The sequence below is a fragment of the Carassius gibelio genome, chromosome A10, assembly GCF_023724105.1.
Source record: "Carassius gibelio isolate Cgi1373 ecotype wild population from Czech Republic chromosome A10, carGib1.2-hapl.c, whole genome shotgun sequence".
NCBI classification, from domain to species: domain Eukaryota; kingdom Metazoa; phylum Chordata; class Actinopteri; order Cypriniformes; family Cyprinidae; genus Carassius; species Carassius gibelio.
In genome coordinates this window covers 10,077,511-10,094,491 of record NC_068380.1, presented here as the reverse complement: position 1 = coordinate 10,094,491, position 16,981 = coordinate 10,077,511, and the positions used below count along the sequence as shown (strand labels likewise).

The window sequence follows — 16,981 nt, the reverse complement described above, 5'->3', positions numbered from 1 at the left end:
TGGTTTTGCTCTCCATTTTAAGGCATTGGAGATCATTTTAGCTGAACAGCCTATCATTTTTTGCACCTCTTTATAGGTTTTCCCCTCTCTAATCAACTTTTTAATCAAAGTACGCTGTTCTTCTGAACAATGTCTTGATCGACCCATTTTCCTCAGCTTTCAAATGCATGTTCAACAAGTGTTGGCTTCATCCTTAAATAGGGGCCACCTGATTCACACCTGTTTCTTCACAAAATTGTTGACCTCAGTGATTGAATGCCACACTGCTATTTTTTTGAACACACCCCTTTCAACTAATTCAACTAATTGCCCAATTGCACAGCCTTAAGAGCGTGCATATCATGAATGCTGGGTCTCATTTGTTTTCTGAGAATCTACTGAACCTACTGGTAACTTGTTTGCCACGTAGCAATAAAAAAATATACGAAAAACCTTGATTATTCTGGTTAGTCACATTGTACTGCTATTATTTTGAACAATACTGTATATATATATGAGTGATGCATAAATATCCTACATCTGCAGGACCTTGTTTAATGCTGTGGTAAACCACCAATCTATTCACTAATCAATTCAGATTCACTGAATTGTCATTTGATAAATAATATCATGAAAATATCCATAGGTTATTATATTCCTCAAGTAATTTACCCATTTGTATATACTTGGTTACTTGATGTGCACGATACACATTTATTCAAGGCCAAATGTCACAACATTGTCATGTTTCCTTACTCTCAGCACTCTCTGTCTGCCTGCAGGGACGTCATGATCAAATCATCTCCCTCTATGTCCCAGTAACACAAGCTGGGTGAAATCACAGGAAACAAATCATAAAATAAGTAACCAGAGAATTCTTCACCATTACTTTTAAGTAATCTGTTTTAAAGACATCCCTTACTAAAAATTAACCGTGGTTTTATGGTAACCATGTTTTTTGGCGTACTGATTACTGCTTGTATAACCACTGTTTTACTACAAATACCAAGGTTAATTTGTGTTTACCATGTTTAGTAACCATGGTTTTTGGTTTTAATTGTAGTAAAGCCATGGTTCATTTTCATAAGTTTTCTGAGTTAAATCTGCTCTGAAGTGGCTCTGTGCCTATAAAGTTGTTTGTAAAAACACAATAACACTCAAATATGCCAGCACTGACCCACCTCAGTCCCTAATTCAAAGGTGGATCAGAGGAGCATTATTAAGCTTTGTTGTTTTGGCAGAGACTATTTCATGAAGACTGAATGTAAGTACACATTAATGAATTCATATTGAAAATGTTTATTTAACAGTGGGCAATGTGAACTGACTAATCTGTAAAGAGGTTTAAAATGAAGCACTGGTGTTTTCTTTTATGTTTGATGGGTAAATCTATAATAAAGTCATAAATAATGAGTGTTTGTTTTGTTCATGTATCCTCCAATAATCGTGCAGCCTTCGTCTCTGTTGCTATGGTTACCTCCTCTGGCGAGTTCTGCTCGCGAGCCAAGCAGCGCACGTGTAAACGTTCGTAGATCCGACAACGTCGTTTAAAAACGCATTTCAACGAAAGCATACTTTGAATAAATAAATAATACTGTAATAAACCCGCCTTTCTCTAAATATTCGGCTTTATGTCGCCACTTTCGTTCGCGGCGTCATTTATGTCATAGTAATAAGCTACTCATTAAAAGGCAGGGAAGCTCTCAAATCTGCTTGTAGTTACCATTAACCAATGTATTTATTTGTGGTCAATGACAGGTTCGTTATGAAGACACATTCAGGCATAAGACATTTTTTTTTTCAATATGAATACAGTACAGCCATTTTTGTCAACAAGAAATCAATAAAACCCAAAGCCACTGTGTTTTCCTGCGGTAACTTGACTTTACAGCCACATGAGCTCACAGATGACGACCATATGCCATGATAGTACAGTACAAGTGTTCAGCCGTGCAAATACGATCAAACAGGAACACCTCAGGTGAATGTTGGTGTTACATATGGAAATCACTGTTTGTGCTCTTCAAGAGCTGCGTTTGCTCAATGTACCAGAGGTCCCTCGTGCGAATATCAAACAACAGTGGATGGTTTCGTCTTCCATCATTAGGGATAGAGTCCAGTCCGTCTTGTTTGTAACGTTACACTTTCACTTGGAGCTGGTGTATTTGGTCACGGCCTTTGTGCCCTCGGACACGGCGTGTTTGGCCAGCTCTCCCGGCAGGAGCAGGCGCACGGCCGTCTGGATCTCCCGGGATGTGATAGTAGAGCGCTTGTTGTAATGCGCCAGGCGCGAGGCTTCTCCCGCGATGCGCTCGAAGATGTCGTTAACGAACGAGTTCATAATGCCCATCGCCTTTGAAGAAATACCAGTGTCCGGGTGGACTTGTTTCAGTACTTTGTACACGTAAATGGCATAACTCTCTTTTCTGGTCTTACGCCTTTTCTTATCCCCCTTCTTCTGGGTCTTGGTGACAGCTTTTTTAGACCCCTTTTTGGGAGCGGGAGCTGATTTCGCAGGTTCAGGCATTGTGTCGGTTTTTCACAAAAGCTCAACTGTAACAGGATCGTTATGGTATGTAAACCTGCTGCGCAAAATTTTGCCCCTTATTTATAGAGTCGGCATGCAAATTAGAGCGAGCACAGTCTCGGTTTTGATAGGATGAATTTCTAACGTCACGGACTGAAATTCGAGCGACGATTGGTTTGTTGTTTTAGAGTGAAACCATCCAGTCAGAGCACACGTCCGGGTATAAATACCAATCCCTGCTTACATCATAAACGAAAGTACATTGGATCAGCTGTGTGAAACGGGATACTATTAGCTAAACAGGCGGTTCCTTTGTTGTCAAAACATGTCTGGAAGAGGTAAAACTGGTGGGAAAGCCCGCGCTAAGGCCAAGTCTCGTTCATCCAGAGCTGGACTTCAGTTTCCAGTCGGACGTGTACACAGATTATTACGCAAGGGAAATTACGCCGAGCGCGTAGGCGCAGGAGCCCCCGTGTATTTGGCCGCTGTCCTGGAATACCTAACGGCTGAGATCCTCGAGCTGGCAGGAAACGCCGCCCGTGACAATAAGAAAACAAGAATCATTCCCCGTCACCTGCAGCTGGCTGTCCGCAACGACGAGGAGCTCAACAAGCTTTTAGGCGGTGTTACCATCGCCCAGGGCGGAGTGCTTCCAAACATCCAGGCAGTGCTGCTGCCCAAGAAAACCGAGAAGCCAGCCAAGAGCAAGTAACGGGGTTTTGCGATCATGGACAATGACACAAACGCAGCTCCGCTAGTTTGAGTCCAAGTGATGTTATGTTCTCTACTTCACCTTATATTGTGTATGTTTTAATGAAGACGACAGCTGCATCTTGTAAACTTTGATTTATTTTTTGGTGTTGATAATTGTTCTTTTGGACAGACGTACTCCCTCACACAGGAAGAGATCTACACCATCACAATGCTTTATATAGCCTTGGGACTTTTAACCTGCCATCACGGTGGACTATCCTTACGGAGAAAAAAAAAACTCCATTTGTGAGGCGAATGTCCATTAGAATTCCATTGTATATGGACCAATGCTGGTTACACTTTATTTGTCATTGCTTTAAATTACATGCAAGTCATGTCTTTTATCTGCTGTTCAAGTGCTTATGTTTCAATAAATGTTAAGTGCAAGTGGAAGGCACAGAGAACCCTTGATTCATTGTTTTTCCTCCAAGTTGCATGACTTTTATGAACTGAATATTTAGACAGAAGTTAAAGTGTACATGAAGGGGTCCCCTCTCTTTATGGGTGACCATGCTGACATCACATGACATGCCACATAATCAATTAAATTTGCATAATTTTAACAACCAATATTCTGAACAAATGAGCCATTATTGTGCCAAAAAGCAAAAACCTTAAGAGAACGCAAAGAAAAAAAAAACCCAATAACAATAATTATAGCTGCAAGCAGCGATTTCCGGGTTTCAAGCACAATGGATGGTATGCAAAGGGTCTACTCTAGGCTAACCTGGATTTAAGGATGACAGTAAAACACATCCAAAACACAGACACTGAAATTAAATGATTAAATTAGTATATTAATTCTCAATAAGCATGCTTAAACACACACAGAGACAAAAACATATACAGACATACATGCACACACATTTTGCAGCAGATATAGATATTTGACATTAATGATAGGTGACAATACTTATTGCAAGCCTTCTCTTTTTAGGAGTTTATGTAATTTTCAGGTTTCACTGTAGTCATAATCAGGAATAATTGTAAAAATGTATTTCTGTATGAACAATATGGTAAATTGACTAAATGTGATTTTACATTTTAAATGTGATTTTATAATGTATTAAGCATGAATCCATCAAACCTATGAACAGTACAGTTTTAGTGCATTTAATGAGACCATTAGTTGTCTTTTGCTGCTATCAAGTGGTTATAAATGCAATTTCTCATACGACATTGTGTTTAACCTTTATAACTATTATGCTGTTATTTTTTGCTCAATTTCTCTTATATTTTGCATGCTTATTAAGAATGAAATTATGCATAATTTTACACAGTTTTGAGAAATATTGTGGGCTTCCTTTTAGGATTTTAGGCCTTTAGATACACAATGTAAAGAACATATGTTCAAATGGTCAACATTTTTTGATAATTATTGACCTAGAGTCTAGAGAATAGTACTGCACTGATTTTGAGTTTAAAAAAAAAACATGATTAGTTCATATAGTTTTTTAAAAATAATCTCAACTATTTAATGAACAGTTTGATTGATAGCAATGGTCCCAGAGACAAAGTTGTTAAGATTGGGGAGATCTTTCATATGATATCTAGTGTTTGTGTGAATATATGTACGTTCTACAATTTCAAGTAATTTTCTATATAAATCTTGTGTTTTTGAGGCCTTTTTTTATCCGTTATAGCACCACCTATGGTCCGATCTCCATGAATTCTTAGATGATGGTTAAGATTTTTCATGTTTTCACAAAGTATCAAAGTTGAGTAGAGTTTTTGTTTATGTTTTATAGTCTGTTGAGTATATTTGGCCATGCCCCTTTGCGAATATATTTGTAAAGATATGCAAATGTCCTCATAGAAACTTATGCCACTTTGGACAAAGACGCTGCATACCAATTTTCAAGCCAATAGTAACAATGGTTGTCTAGTTATAGCTGAATTAGTTATTATAGCGCCCCCAAGTGGCATACTTGCACAATTTGCAATTTGCAAAACTAGAATTATAAACTTTTGATCGTGCTGCCCCAACTATTGCATCGATGTAAAGTTTTTTAGTCTACGTTAAACGATTTACGAGCTATGGCCAAAATGTCTAAAATTGTAAATGTTTTGCGCTGTAGCGCCCCCCTTTGGTCTGTGCTATAATGGCTTTGTTGACTGCTATTTTTCTGACACCCACCAAATGGTGCCATTTATCATTCAGGATTAACAATATTATAGAATGAATAATTAACTAATTAGAAAAACAAAATAAACACTAAAGAGCCAGATAATGTAAACAAAATTTATTATAAGTTGCATTAGGGTTTGACGTCATGCTGAAGCCATTTTTAATTAGATATTTCACTCAACTCAAAGTGTAAACAGTTCAGCATTATACTTATACTATACTGTTTTATTGTACAAACATAACTCTTATTATATTACAGCCTTTATAAGTCCAATTACATGAAAATGTGTTCAAGGAATTCACATCCAGTGTGCTTAAGACTACTTTACTAAGTGTCTGTAGTTTAAGTACTTCAAAAACTTTGTAACAATTTGTTGTAATACTGGTTATTAACACAAGAGCTCAATAATCAAAATTACCAAAACTTATAACTTAAACATTTTTTCATACACAGCAAGGAAATTCTTCACCTTTGCACTTATTCAAGCCAAAAAATATATATTTCCTTTTCAAATCATAACGCTGCCTTTAAAAGACATAATGGTTTTCAGAAGTGCTTATTACATGATATATTACAATAAATGTAAAAGCGAATTAAACAATGTTATATAATTGTTTTGACAGAATTTGTCATAACATAATTTCCATTTTTCTCTAACTTTAAACCATTTTCTCTGCGTACCCTTCTGTTTTCATGTCATTCAGCCCCAAGTCTTCATTCTGCTCAAAGGTCCTGGTGTACTTCTCAATCTTCATTTCTGGATCTGGATCTGGTGCATAAACATTCTGCAAAAAAGGTGTGAATGGTTAGCCTTCAGATAAAAACAACAACATACATATTTTGAAATATTTAATATCAAACAGATTCAAAACAAATATTACACTTAACCATGAGTTATTAAAATAAGATCCTTTAAATAAAGTAAAAAACAAAAAAACCTTCTTCCTAGCTCACCTGAAGATAACTATTTCCCGCGGCATCATCCAGGATAATGTGCACATCCATTTCCCCTGCCATTATCTAAGAAGCATTTTGTAAATACAACACATCAAGATTCCAGAAAAATGTAATAAATAAAAAATAAAGTATACAAAAATGTATCTACAATCTTCAGTAGTTTTATTTTAATTTTTTTTAATTATACCATATTGAGAATATTGTCATTGCTTTTAACAGAAAGGAACATTAACCGAAATGTAATAGATTTCAAACCTTGTCAATCTTTTGCCCAAAGAGTTCCAGTTTCTCAGCTCTATCTGCTGTAGAGCTGTCTCCACACATGAAGGGGTTTTTTGAAACAATCTAAAATAAGCATAAAAGCATTTTTTAAAAAGCATAAAAGGATCTGTTTGTTGAAAACAACAAACACTGTTAGCTGGGCTTTAGTTCCTACCAGGTCTTTGATGTCCTTGAGAAGTCCTTCCAGCGTAGTGAACTTCCCTCCGAGAGCTGCCATCCCCAACTCAAACTCCAGCTCAGGAATTAACACGCTACACGTCTCTGACTGAAACACACGTACATGTATTAATAACGATACTTATGACAAGTTTTTGTTTCCAAAAAAGAAAAAGAAAAAAGCATGAATCCACCTTCAGCAGGTCTCTGGACATATCTGAAGCGTCGGTTAAGTGGAGTGTTATTCTGGTTCCCAGCTCTTCTGTGGCTCCTCCAGATTTCACCTATTTAATGATGTCATTCGAAAACAATACATAAGGAAACAGCAAAAAATGTATATCTAAACTAAACAGTAGTATAATTCTGAAGTATAGTTCATTATTCCCACCTCATTGGTGCGATGTCCACAGCTGTCACAATTAGTGGCCATTATAATGACCTCTTTAAAGTGTGGAATTTCTGCAGTTGGGTTAAGGGGCCTACTTTCTTTAAATAATGACAACAGTTTCACAACCATTTCTCTATGCAGCATTTTTATACAGAGTTATTTCCACTAATGTTTATATGTATCATACAAAATTTTCCACTGCTAATTTTCGACACACCTAAAATAAACTGGTAAAGCAGGATATATAAATATATCATTTTCTAGCATACTTTAAAGGATACGAACAAGCTTCATGTTTGTATTGGCTGGGGCGTTGCATTCTGGGCAGTTAGTGTTGAACACTAATACCTCATTTCTCATTGCATCTAGATCATTGCCAGGCTTTTCGGCATTTTCTTCTTCCTCTGCCTTTAAAAGAGAAGAAAAAGTTCAAGAGACTGAGATCTTGCCGTTCTCCACACACAGCTGATGCTGTAGCAGCATCTCACCTCTATTCCCAGTGCAGCGTTGTGTTCAGGCGTCCTTTTGTAATGTGTGTCAGTGAGAGCCATGTCTTTCTGAGGCGCAAATGGGTTCTCAATAAAACTGTTCCCTGATGGATCATCAATAATCTGTTGATAGAAATCTAATTAGTTATTAGTTAGTTCTAACTTGATAATAAACTAGCAACAGTGTTTATTCTTTAGTCAGTTGCGTTGAATCTTTCTGCAGTTTACTATCTGCAAGACTTACTAATGTGAATTCCTCTTCTACTTCTTTAAGTCTTTTCAACTTCTGGATGAATTCCTCTATTTTTTCAGCTACAGCTGGATCTGTTGACTGAAATGTAGAAAGGAACAGATTCACATAAACAGAGCTCTACTCATCTATTATTTCAAGTTTTGATATTTTATTTTAAAAAAAAAGTTATTTGAAACAGTAAAGCAGACTCCATACTTACATTTAAAATGTTTCCAATGTATTTGAAAACACTTTTGTATTTTTTTAATTGGATAGATAACACCAAAATTAAACTGATCTTTAACCAGTATACACAAATAATGTATGCTCTTGCATCATAAATTATAGGTTTCTGTCATAACACACATGATCTCAAATTTGTGAAACTCATTGAAACACACACCTTTCTAACAGGCTGGTCTTGTTCTAAACCCGCCACTGCTCTGTCCAGAAGGCCCTCGATTGTTGACAAAGCTAAACAATCAGAAAGAAGACACAATTATTGATCAAACCACTTTTATTAAACAAGGAACTTTCCAAAATATTATTCTGACTTGGACTTTAGTTAGAGGTCAAAGTGGAAAAACTTACAGCCCTTCTGTGTGAAAGCAGGAATTTCGAAATCAAGTTGTGGAATTCTGGTGGACGCACTGTCAGACCTCACAACTTCTCGGTTCATGTCCTGCACAAACATTTTTTTTAGCTTATTCCTGAAAGCAACTTAGAATGTGGCAACATGACAAATGATCAGATAATACATTTTCAGTCCATCCAGAATTTTGCGATCTCGATCACGTGACACTGATATACACAGCGCTGAGAGATACAGTGTGAAGAAAGCAGACGAATTCGCAACAGAATCAACATCTCCGTTTAATCTTGTGAGAAGTATTCAAATTCGGCGCAGACTTCTGTTAAAGCTACGAGATATCAGAACAAACACCATTGATGTGGAAACAAGGAAAAACACACAACTTTTCCCAGCACTTCAAAGCTTTAAGCATTACCGAATTTGAAAGTTATTTTTTAATGTGACGATATTTATTCATCCTTCATAGGTTTCCCCATGTATAAAACTAAAAGTTTCATGATGTAGGAAAGCAAACAATTGTTTAAAAATATATTAAATTACCACTTGTAGATGGCTGCAGAGAAGTACTCATAAGCCATTTCCACTCCCTAACATATTATATATATATATATATATATATATATATATATATATATATATATATATATATATATATATATATATTATGAATGACAGTAATAAAAGTACATTTCATCAGATGTAATATATTTATTACATGTGTAAGAGGTCTGACGTCATTCTAATAAATGTCTATTTGACATCTGATAGGAAACATCTTAGAGACGTACTGCAGATGAACAAGCACTCTTACAAAAACATCTTGCATATATGTAAATGCAGACTTTATATGTCTCCAATGGAGAGTGCTTTACTGTCAGGTGTAGGTGGTGCCACCTTCTGTAGTTCAATGGCACTGGTGCTGGTGTCGTCAAACGTTTAGTCTGTCTGGAGCCATACATTTTAACTGATAAACAATAAGAAATGCCGCAAATATCACCGCGAATTTTGAGAAATGGCGCAGCAAAATCATCCATTTTAGGCCGCAAAAAAAAAAAAAAAAAAAAATCCGCGAAATCCTGGAGGGACTGAATACAGCATCTACCACACTTTAACAGTGATGCATACCTCTTTGGTCTTCACTTGTAAGGTGTACAGCACACCCTGCTCTTGTATCCGACCAGCAGACTGGATTTCTGTGTTGGTCGAGTTACAGTGTGGACACGAGAAAGAGCTGATGATGATTTCTTTGAAGAAAGGGATCTTAGTAAACAGTAGACGAGTACTTCCCTAGACAAAACATAAGATTGACATTGTTTTACGAGTTTAGAAATATATATGTATGACTTTAATAATAATATTTGGAAATTTACATTTTCATAACAGTTCATGCACAAACTCTCGATCACTGTAGTTTGCTGATCTTCATCTTCTGCATTAATGTCCTTAAAAACCCCGCCGCGAACTCGTTCCTCCTCAATAACTGACATCCCGTCAGGTAACGTTACTGTAGATGAAAAATACTGACACTCTCTGGTTCACTGGTAGAAGCGGTTAGTTGAGTGGCGTTCTGATAGAAGGTTCCAGCTGCTTTCGCACGTTTTTTTGTGTAACGTCCTCACGCGCGCTTGAATCACCCCCGGGTCAGATCAGCTTCGCAAAACCTGTCAAAATAAAAGTCTCGACTAAACATCTGACTAGTGCATCAAGGTGCTTTTTGCGTTAGGTTTATTAGTTTCATCAGAGTTTCATGTATCTCATTTCATATGCCTATATTTATAATACATTAAAATACAGTACAGCAACAACGGTAACTTAACAAAGCGAGTAGTTAAACAAAATGGCAGTATGAACCTCATATATTATATGGCTTTTTTTTACAGTGCCCTATATATACAGCATATAATGCAAAAAGTAGGTATGTGCATTCGCATACTCAAAATAACCACTGACAAAAACTATAATATGTGCAATATTTGAAGTAATTTCCTGTCGTCGTTTGTTTTTAATCAGCAGCCACTAGATGGCGCTCCCTCAGCTTGAGTTTACTTGTAAACTCCGTTAATACATAAATTCTTTATTCTCAGTGATAACAACCACAATGTAAACAATCACATCTGACATTAATTAAAACAAGGCTTTCAGGATTTTACATTGATCTTACTACATAATTCCTGTGAAAAAAATTAAGTTGAAACTTGTGGTGAACTACAGTATGAGAATCTTCTTGGCCCTCAGCATCTCATATGAGTAATATGACATATCATACATTGTCCTTGATGGCCTGTACTAGCTAGAAAATATCACAGCTTTATATTTTACACATAATGAACCAGTATTGTGTAAAACTGGCCCTTGGTGCCTGAACAAAACTCCTTATTATTATAAAATAGGCTAGTATGCTTTATAATGTACCTAATGAAAAGAAAGAAATTAACAGGTTTATCCATTACACAGTAACATCTGTATTAATACTCAGTTGTGTTAGCTACATTACTGCCGGTCTGATGTGAACACTATTTAGGTTGTGTGTATCAAAATGAGGAAGTTTTTTTTTTTTTTTTTGCCCACACAGTTGGAGTGGTCATTGGTTATTGTGAAATTTGATCACATGATTTTATTCCCCCCTCACAAACCTAATAAAGACCTTCCTGTTCCTTCCGAGATTTTTAGCATCTTTGTGTAATCATGTCAGAGAGTGATGACACTTTTTGTGATGCTGCCATGTGTGCTGTCATAGAGATGCTAAAAATAATTTTAATTTGATCATAGAACATGATTAGATGGTAATGTTACTATCAGTAAATAAATTGTTTCTATGTTTTATTGTAATTTTTTTTTTAAATGTAACAAATAAAAATCATTATTTCCTGGGTTAAATTAGAGACTTGATGATTCATCATAACTGGAAGAAGATATTTTATTCATGATCTGTAGGAGGGGAGTTATTACAATGAAACTTCAGCAGACCTTCTCTTCTGACATTTTTTTCTCTCTCTCTCTCATTCAAATTGTAAATTATTGATAGTGTGTCGGTTGCTCCCCCTTGCCTGTTTGTAAATTTGTAAGTTTGAAAAATGTATTATATTATATACATCATCAAAGAACTTAATAACTTGAAGAACTCAATAGGTCAAAAGGTGGCGAGAGTAATTTTGCTAAAAGAGAAACAAAGACCAGCCGAGTTGCCCCTGAAACCTCAACCTTCACACATAAAGTTGCACATTGGAAAAAAAGCTGTGACATTTCATGATGTCATGGAAGCCGCTCTCTTTTAAAGAGTCTAAGCAGAGGAAGTGAGCTGCAGAGTTCAAGAGCCGCAGTATGGAGATCAAAACCGTCTTAATTATTCACACTCTGATGTTGATCGTAGGAGGTAAGACAAACTTATGTCTTATTTACACTGGTTTAAACTACATCTCTGACTATTAAAGTAGGGTTGTGGTTGACTAGTTTGTGAATATATTTACCTGATACCTTTAGGTATAGATATTTTTTATGGGTAGTTATGTTTGGGTAGGTTACATCATAAGAGAAGGTTTCAGTTGTATCTCAGTGCATTTAACTTATGATAGCATATGATAGATTTTTATGATATGATTTAGACTTTTTTTCAACTCATTTTGTTATTCTTATTGGATTGGCTGAACTATATAACTTAAGTTTATATGCTGTGTACATATACTAAAGTGGTAACCTGCAATTGCTCCTTCAAAGAGCTATTTATACCTTATTCAACTTATAAAATGTACTTTTGTTGGCACAAATTAATGTATTAAGGTTGATTCAGCAATATTAATAACTGTTTTGGCTTGAATAAGACCAATTCATTTAGTTGTTACTATTTTTAAGTTACCATTTTTTCCAGTGTTAGTTATAGCTCACCTTCTCGTTATAGAAACAGGAACATATTCTTGCAAAGATGCATACAGTATCAACACAGTAGAGGACGAGAAGCTTTTCAATAATCTAAATAAGTCTAAATAAGGAAAGAGAGTATCAGTGAATACATTGCACAAATTGAAACAATTTGCAATATTCTATTAAATTAAATTCAAACGTGAATAACAGAAAAACAAATCAACTAAATAAAATTAAGCATTGTACTAATACTCCCACATACAAATTCACATGAGACAATAGGCATTACGGTCATTTTACATATGACAAAAAAACACATCACACCCCCATGTAGGCTGATTATATGTGTACACCTCTGTAACATTATAAGACCACTGTTTCCTGTTCCAGCACGAGAATGTCGTTTTACGTGTCACATCGGCAAGTTTTCTCTCACTGCAAGAACAAACCACACAAGAAAATAAAAGACCACTTACAGCAGTCACTATTTCTTTCTACTGCAAAGAGTGGCCCACTCTCACTTTCAGCCACAGCTCCTAAAAGCTGCAAGACACAAATGAGTCAGAGCAGAGCAGAACAGAACAGAGCGTAGGGTGTCTGTCGTCTTATCTGCCCTAACCAACCTACTGTTCTTCCATTCAACTAGCCTACACTTTACTGTATTTAGCATTCATTACTGTTTTAAGCTGTCTGATTCAAAGAGGAATGCCAATTATGTGAGAAGCTTTGTTAAAACATGATGCTACTGACTTACTTCTCTTCATTCTGAACAGGCATAAGAAAATGTCTGGCAACAGAGCGTCTTCTAGTGGCAGAAGGAGAAACGCTAGTATTGAGATGCTCTCGAAAAAACTTAAGTGATAATGGACACATGGAGTGGAGGAATCCACAAGGCCTTCTTTTGTTCTTCAACAATGTAAAAGGTGAGGGCGAGAACACCGTGTATCGATGAATGCATTTCAAACACTTATGTTATGAAGCTATTTGCATTTCCTCTTTATTGTGTCTCATTAAACATTCAAAATGTATTTCATGTTCCCTTGCAGGTCTAAGAGACTCAAGGAGCAGTATTTCTAATATAAACAGCTCTGAATATACATTACACATTGCTAATGTTACCTTTAAAGATGAAGGGATTTACAAATGTCTACTGTATGAAAATGAAGTCGTTCCAAAAACATTTAAAGTAAAAGTATTCGGTAAGGTATATATTTACTTCTCAACTTTTACAAAAACATGCATAAAATATGGATATTAAATATGAATATGAACTCTATTTGTTTGGATCGCAGGAATTCCAAAAATAGAAATGGCAGAGGATAAAGATAAAACAACCATCAAGTGTTCAGCGGCAGCGAATGGCCCCCCACCTGAACTCTCATGGAAAATCAGTGGGGTTGAAATCGAAGGTAAGTTACGAGAAGTGTCAGAGTGGGCAGACAGGTATACATGCATACTTACACACATAACTTGTGTGTGTGTGTGTGTGTGAGAGAGAGAGAGAGTGGAGTTGATCAGATAAAGGCTTGGTGACCATGACTTTAAAGATTTGATATATTACTGACAGACATAACAGACATAACAGTTATACTGAAAAACAAAGTTCCCTTGACTTCTGACATTTCTGTCACTGAGAAACGAATACCTCGTGAAAATAGAGGAAACACAGTTTTCTGAAATGGGTCAGCTAAGGACAAATTCAAACAATAGTACTATCAATAGTAAATCTAGGGGGTTTCTCGGACTGTTTGAATTATAAATCATAATAATAAATCATAGATTACTGAATATATACGCCTGTTTTGTCCTAACAGCTCTACCCAATACCTTACGGGAGGAAAGATCCAACAGGTCACTGGCAGTTAGCCTCTTAACAGTCAAAACTCATATCAGGAAAGCAACGGTGATGTGCCTGGCAAAACATACAGCTCTCCCAAGAAAACTGATGAGTGTCATCATTATTGAAAATCACTGTAAGTATACACAAATAGTAGGCTACATATAACCAACTGCAGGAATAGCAGATACCACTAACTATAATTAATATTTGAACTAACTACCACTGATGTTCCAAGCATGTGACCATACATGCCACAAGCCAGTATAAGAAAAGGGAACTGAAAGATTTGGCAAGGAAAGTTCGCCTACACTTAAAGAGTATTTGGAAGTTTCAGTGAATGTGTGGTTCACATTAGAGTGGTCAGTCACATGATGTCAGGGAAGTCAACTTTTTCTTTGAACAAAACAACTGTGGTCCCCATCCAGAACAGATGCACTTAATATGTATAATATAACAAACACTAAACCAGATTATTATAACTAAAAAGTCAAACCGTTTGCTGTTGGGATTTCAGAGTAATTAAATGTTTGTTTTTTTTGTTTTTTTTTTGCATAGCTGTTACAGCCTCCACGACAAGTTACTCCAGTACTAGAGATGAGCTAAAAACTGACCTAATGATCACAACCACTTCTGCTCCTGTGTTTAGCGGTACAGGTGGGTGTTTCAATTCATTTCATGTCTCAGTAGAGGTCATTTCATTTCTTAATTACACTAAATAAACTAGCTATCTCAAAAGAGTCTTACATACAAATGAAAGAAGAATCGCATTTTCTACAATGGTTTCACATAATACTGCAGAATGGAAATAGATTTGCTCTTTGTATCACTCTGCCTCCATCTTCTGGTAGCTTTTGCAGACTGCACACAGTCGTTTCAAGGCATTTGAGTTTTTTTCCGGTTCATGGTCATTCTGCATCTTTTCTTTTCTGTTTTAATTTGATATCTTAGCAACTGTTTAACAAAAACACCATCTGATTACAGCACACGTGGAACTGTCGTCAATTTCAGAAAGTACTGAAGTGTTCCCAACAAGAGACAGCACTACCTCAAACACCATACAAGGTATACATATGCGAATGTGCATGATTAAATACTTATTTCCAGTATTTCCATTTCACCTAAAACTTAGTATTTGTTTTTATAAGACACGTTCAGTGTGTGTTCTCTGATTTGCTTTGCAATCTCTTTTAGTAGAGGAATATTCCACAGCAACAAATATAAGCTTGACAAGTAAGTGTTTTAAAATTGCATTGTTTAATATTTAACATAATATACGGGACATAAAATATCATTAATCTTGCTTATTTTACATAGTGAAGTTGATCTGAGATCTATCTTTGCATTTCAGCACACAACATAAACTCTTCAAGCTCACCTGTTGAATCCCTGACCACAAATGACACCGGCTCACAAGGTGTGAAGCTCACGAAAAACAAAATGCTTATGAACAAACCAGAAAAACTCATTTCTATATTGTGCGCACATAAATGTCTAAATGACAATCAAAGCAACATGTGAAGGACATGAATTAATGATTGTAGTGTTAATTTGTGTATTTGCAGTTTTTGATGAACAACAAGGTCTGAATGAAGGCTCACCACTGTTGATCCTGCTGGTCACAAGCCTTGTCATATGTTTGCTTACTGTAGTCTCCTTCTTATTGTTCAGAATGCGAAAGGCACAATTAGCCTGGAAAAAAGGTAATATAAGATTTTTTTTATATTTATACTTTATACCAAACTATTCTGGAGTTTAGCTGAGATTTAATTCTGGATTTAATTTTTCATTTTAATCTGATGTTATAACAGAGAATGAAGAATCAAACCAGTCTGTGGAAAGCAGCATATCAAAATACAGTCATGAAGAAAAGCAGTCCCAGGAAGGGAGTAAATCAGGTATAACCGCTGAAACCACCTAATCTTGTAGTTCAAACACATAAGCTTTTGTGTCTTTACAAATATTAATATTTGGTGTTTGACTTGATTTTCTGTCTAGGCTTTTGGAACTCAAATTTCACAGAATACAAATTGGAAGAACCGCCACAGAATACAGCAAATTCAGTAGCTACAGTTGATGTGATCTCTGAAACACAAGACAGCTCAACAGCAGCTTGTAACAAACTTGACCTAGCTTGTATCAAGGAGACTGAACTTTAGAGGAACATTCAGCAGGTTCTGAATCCTCATAAGAGACTGAACTGATTTTGCAGTTCTGTTATGAACAATGGTGCTCACTAAAAGATGATGAATATAGCTACCAATTTTTGTATATACAGTTTTTACACATCAGTCACTGCTGGTTTACATTTTTTTTTACTGATTGTAAAAAGGAGTTTTTTATGTGTGCTTTATTGCAATGTGTTTACAGTTTAATAACTTTGAAGTGTTCCCTTGATAATATCATTATATCACAAATGTGTCTTTTTAACCTGAAATTGTTGCTGCTTGCCCTTTTTTGCCTACTGATATTCAAAAGTCATTGTGCCTTTTATATATATATATATATTGCGGAAAATTAAATGAACTATTTTATGTAACGTGTGGATGTTATGCCTGGTATAAAAAAATACTAATGTTAATTAAGATTTAAACCAAGCGCACTTTTCGGATGTCACATCCTCGTCAATATTGTTTTGAGCTTAACGAAAATGCATATGGTCTTTAAATGTCACACTTATGTGACATTTGTCTTTAGTGACTTTCATCAAATGTTGTGGACATATTTTCTACTTCCTTCTACTACCTCTATGGCCATTCGTATTCTGTGTGTATATCGCCCCCTGCTGGGCGTTTGTGCAATC

At 35.9% G+C, this 16,981-nt stretch overlaps 4 protein-coding genes across 5 annotated transcripts; 2 read left to right on the top strand and 2 right to left on the bottom strand.

The window, feature by feature from the left end:
• Positions 1 to 1,698: 1,698 nt before the first annotated feature.
• LOC128021120 (histone H2B 3) lies at positions 1,699 to 2,762 on the bottom strand. The gene has a single exon (XM_052608063.1). The coding sequence runs from the start codon at positions 2,504 to 2,506 to the stop codon at positions 2,126 to 2,128; it is 381 nt and encodes a 126-aa protein (XP_052464023.1). The 5' UTR covers positions 2,507 to 2,762; the 3' UTR covers positions 1,699 to 2,125.
• On the top strand, positions 2,752 to 3,663 carry LOC128021119 (histone H2A-like). Its single transcript, XM_052608062.1, has one exon. It carries the CDS (start codon positions 2,832 to 2,834, stop codon positions 3,216 to 3,218), a length of 387 nt encoding a protein of 128 aa, XP_052464022.1. The 5' UTR covers positions 2,752 to 2,831; the 3' UTR covers positions 3,219 to 3,663.
• Positions 3,664 to 5,487: 1,824 nt separating this feature from the next.
• On the bottom strand, positions 5,488 to 10,120 carry LOC128021118 (zinc finger protein ZPR1-like). The gene is made up of 13 exons (XM_052608061.1): positions 9,854 to 10,120; positions 9,609 to 9,770; positions 8,483 to 8,573; positions 8,295 to 8,365; positions 7,904 to 7,990; positions 7,660 to 7,782; positions 7,453 to 7,579; positions 7,172 to 7,242; positions 6,978 to 7,067; positions 6,782 to 6,892; positions 6,601 to 6,690; positions 6,343 to 6,408; positions 5,488 to 6,173 (listed from the first exon to the last, which is right to left on the bottom strand). Exons 1-13 carry the CDS (start codon positions 9,968 to 9,970, stop codon positions 6,048 to 6,050), a joined length of 1,332 nt encoding a protein of 443 aa, XP_052464021.1. The 5' UTR covers positions 9,971 to 10,120; the 3' UTR covers positions 5,488 to 6,047.
• A 1,640-nt stretch (positions 10,121 to 11,760) lies between these two features.
• LOC128021117 (cytotoxic and regulatory T-cell molecule) lies at positions 11,761 to 16,674 on the top strand. 2 transcript variants are annotated; one of them, XM_052608060.1, is made up of 12 exons: positions 11,761 to 11,856; positions 13,115 to 13,264; positions 13,388 to 13,540; positions 13,634 to 13,750; positions 14,156 to 14,314; positions 14,737 to 14,835; positions 15,163 to 15,243; positions 15,376 to 15,411; positions 15,530 to 15,595; positions 15,744 to 15,881; positions 15,990 to 16,076; positions 16,177 to 16,674. In XM_052608060.1, the coding sequence occupies exons 1-12, from the start codon at positions 11,805 to 11,807 to the stop codon at positions 16,335 to 16,337; spliced, it is 1,299 nt and encodes a 432-aa protein (XP_052464020.1). In that variant the 5' UTR covers positions 11,761 to 11,804; the 3' UTR covers positions 16,338 to 16,674. The 2 variants fall into 2 exon arrangements, with proteins under 2 accessions (XP_052464020.1, XP_052464019.1); XM_052608059.1 differs by having other exon boundaries at positions 15,373 to 15,411; positions 16,177 to 16,673.
• The last annotated feature ends 307 nt before the right edge of the window (positions 16,675 to 16,981 follow it).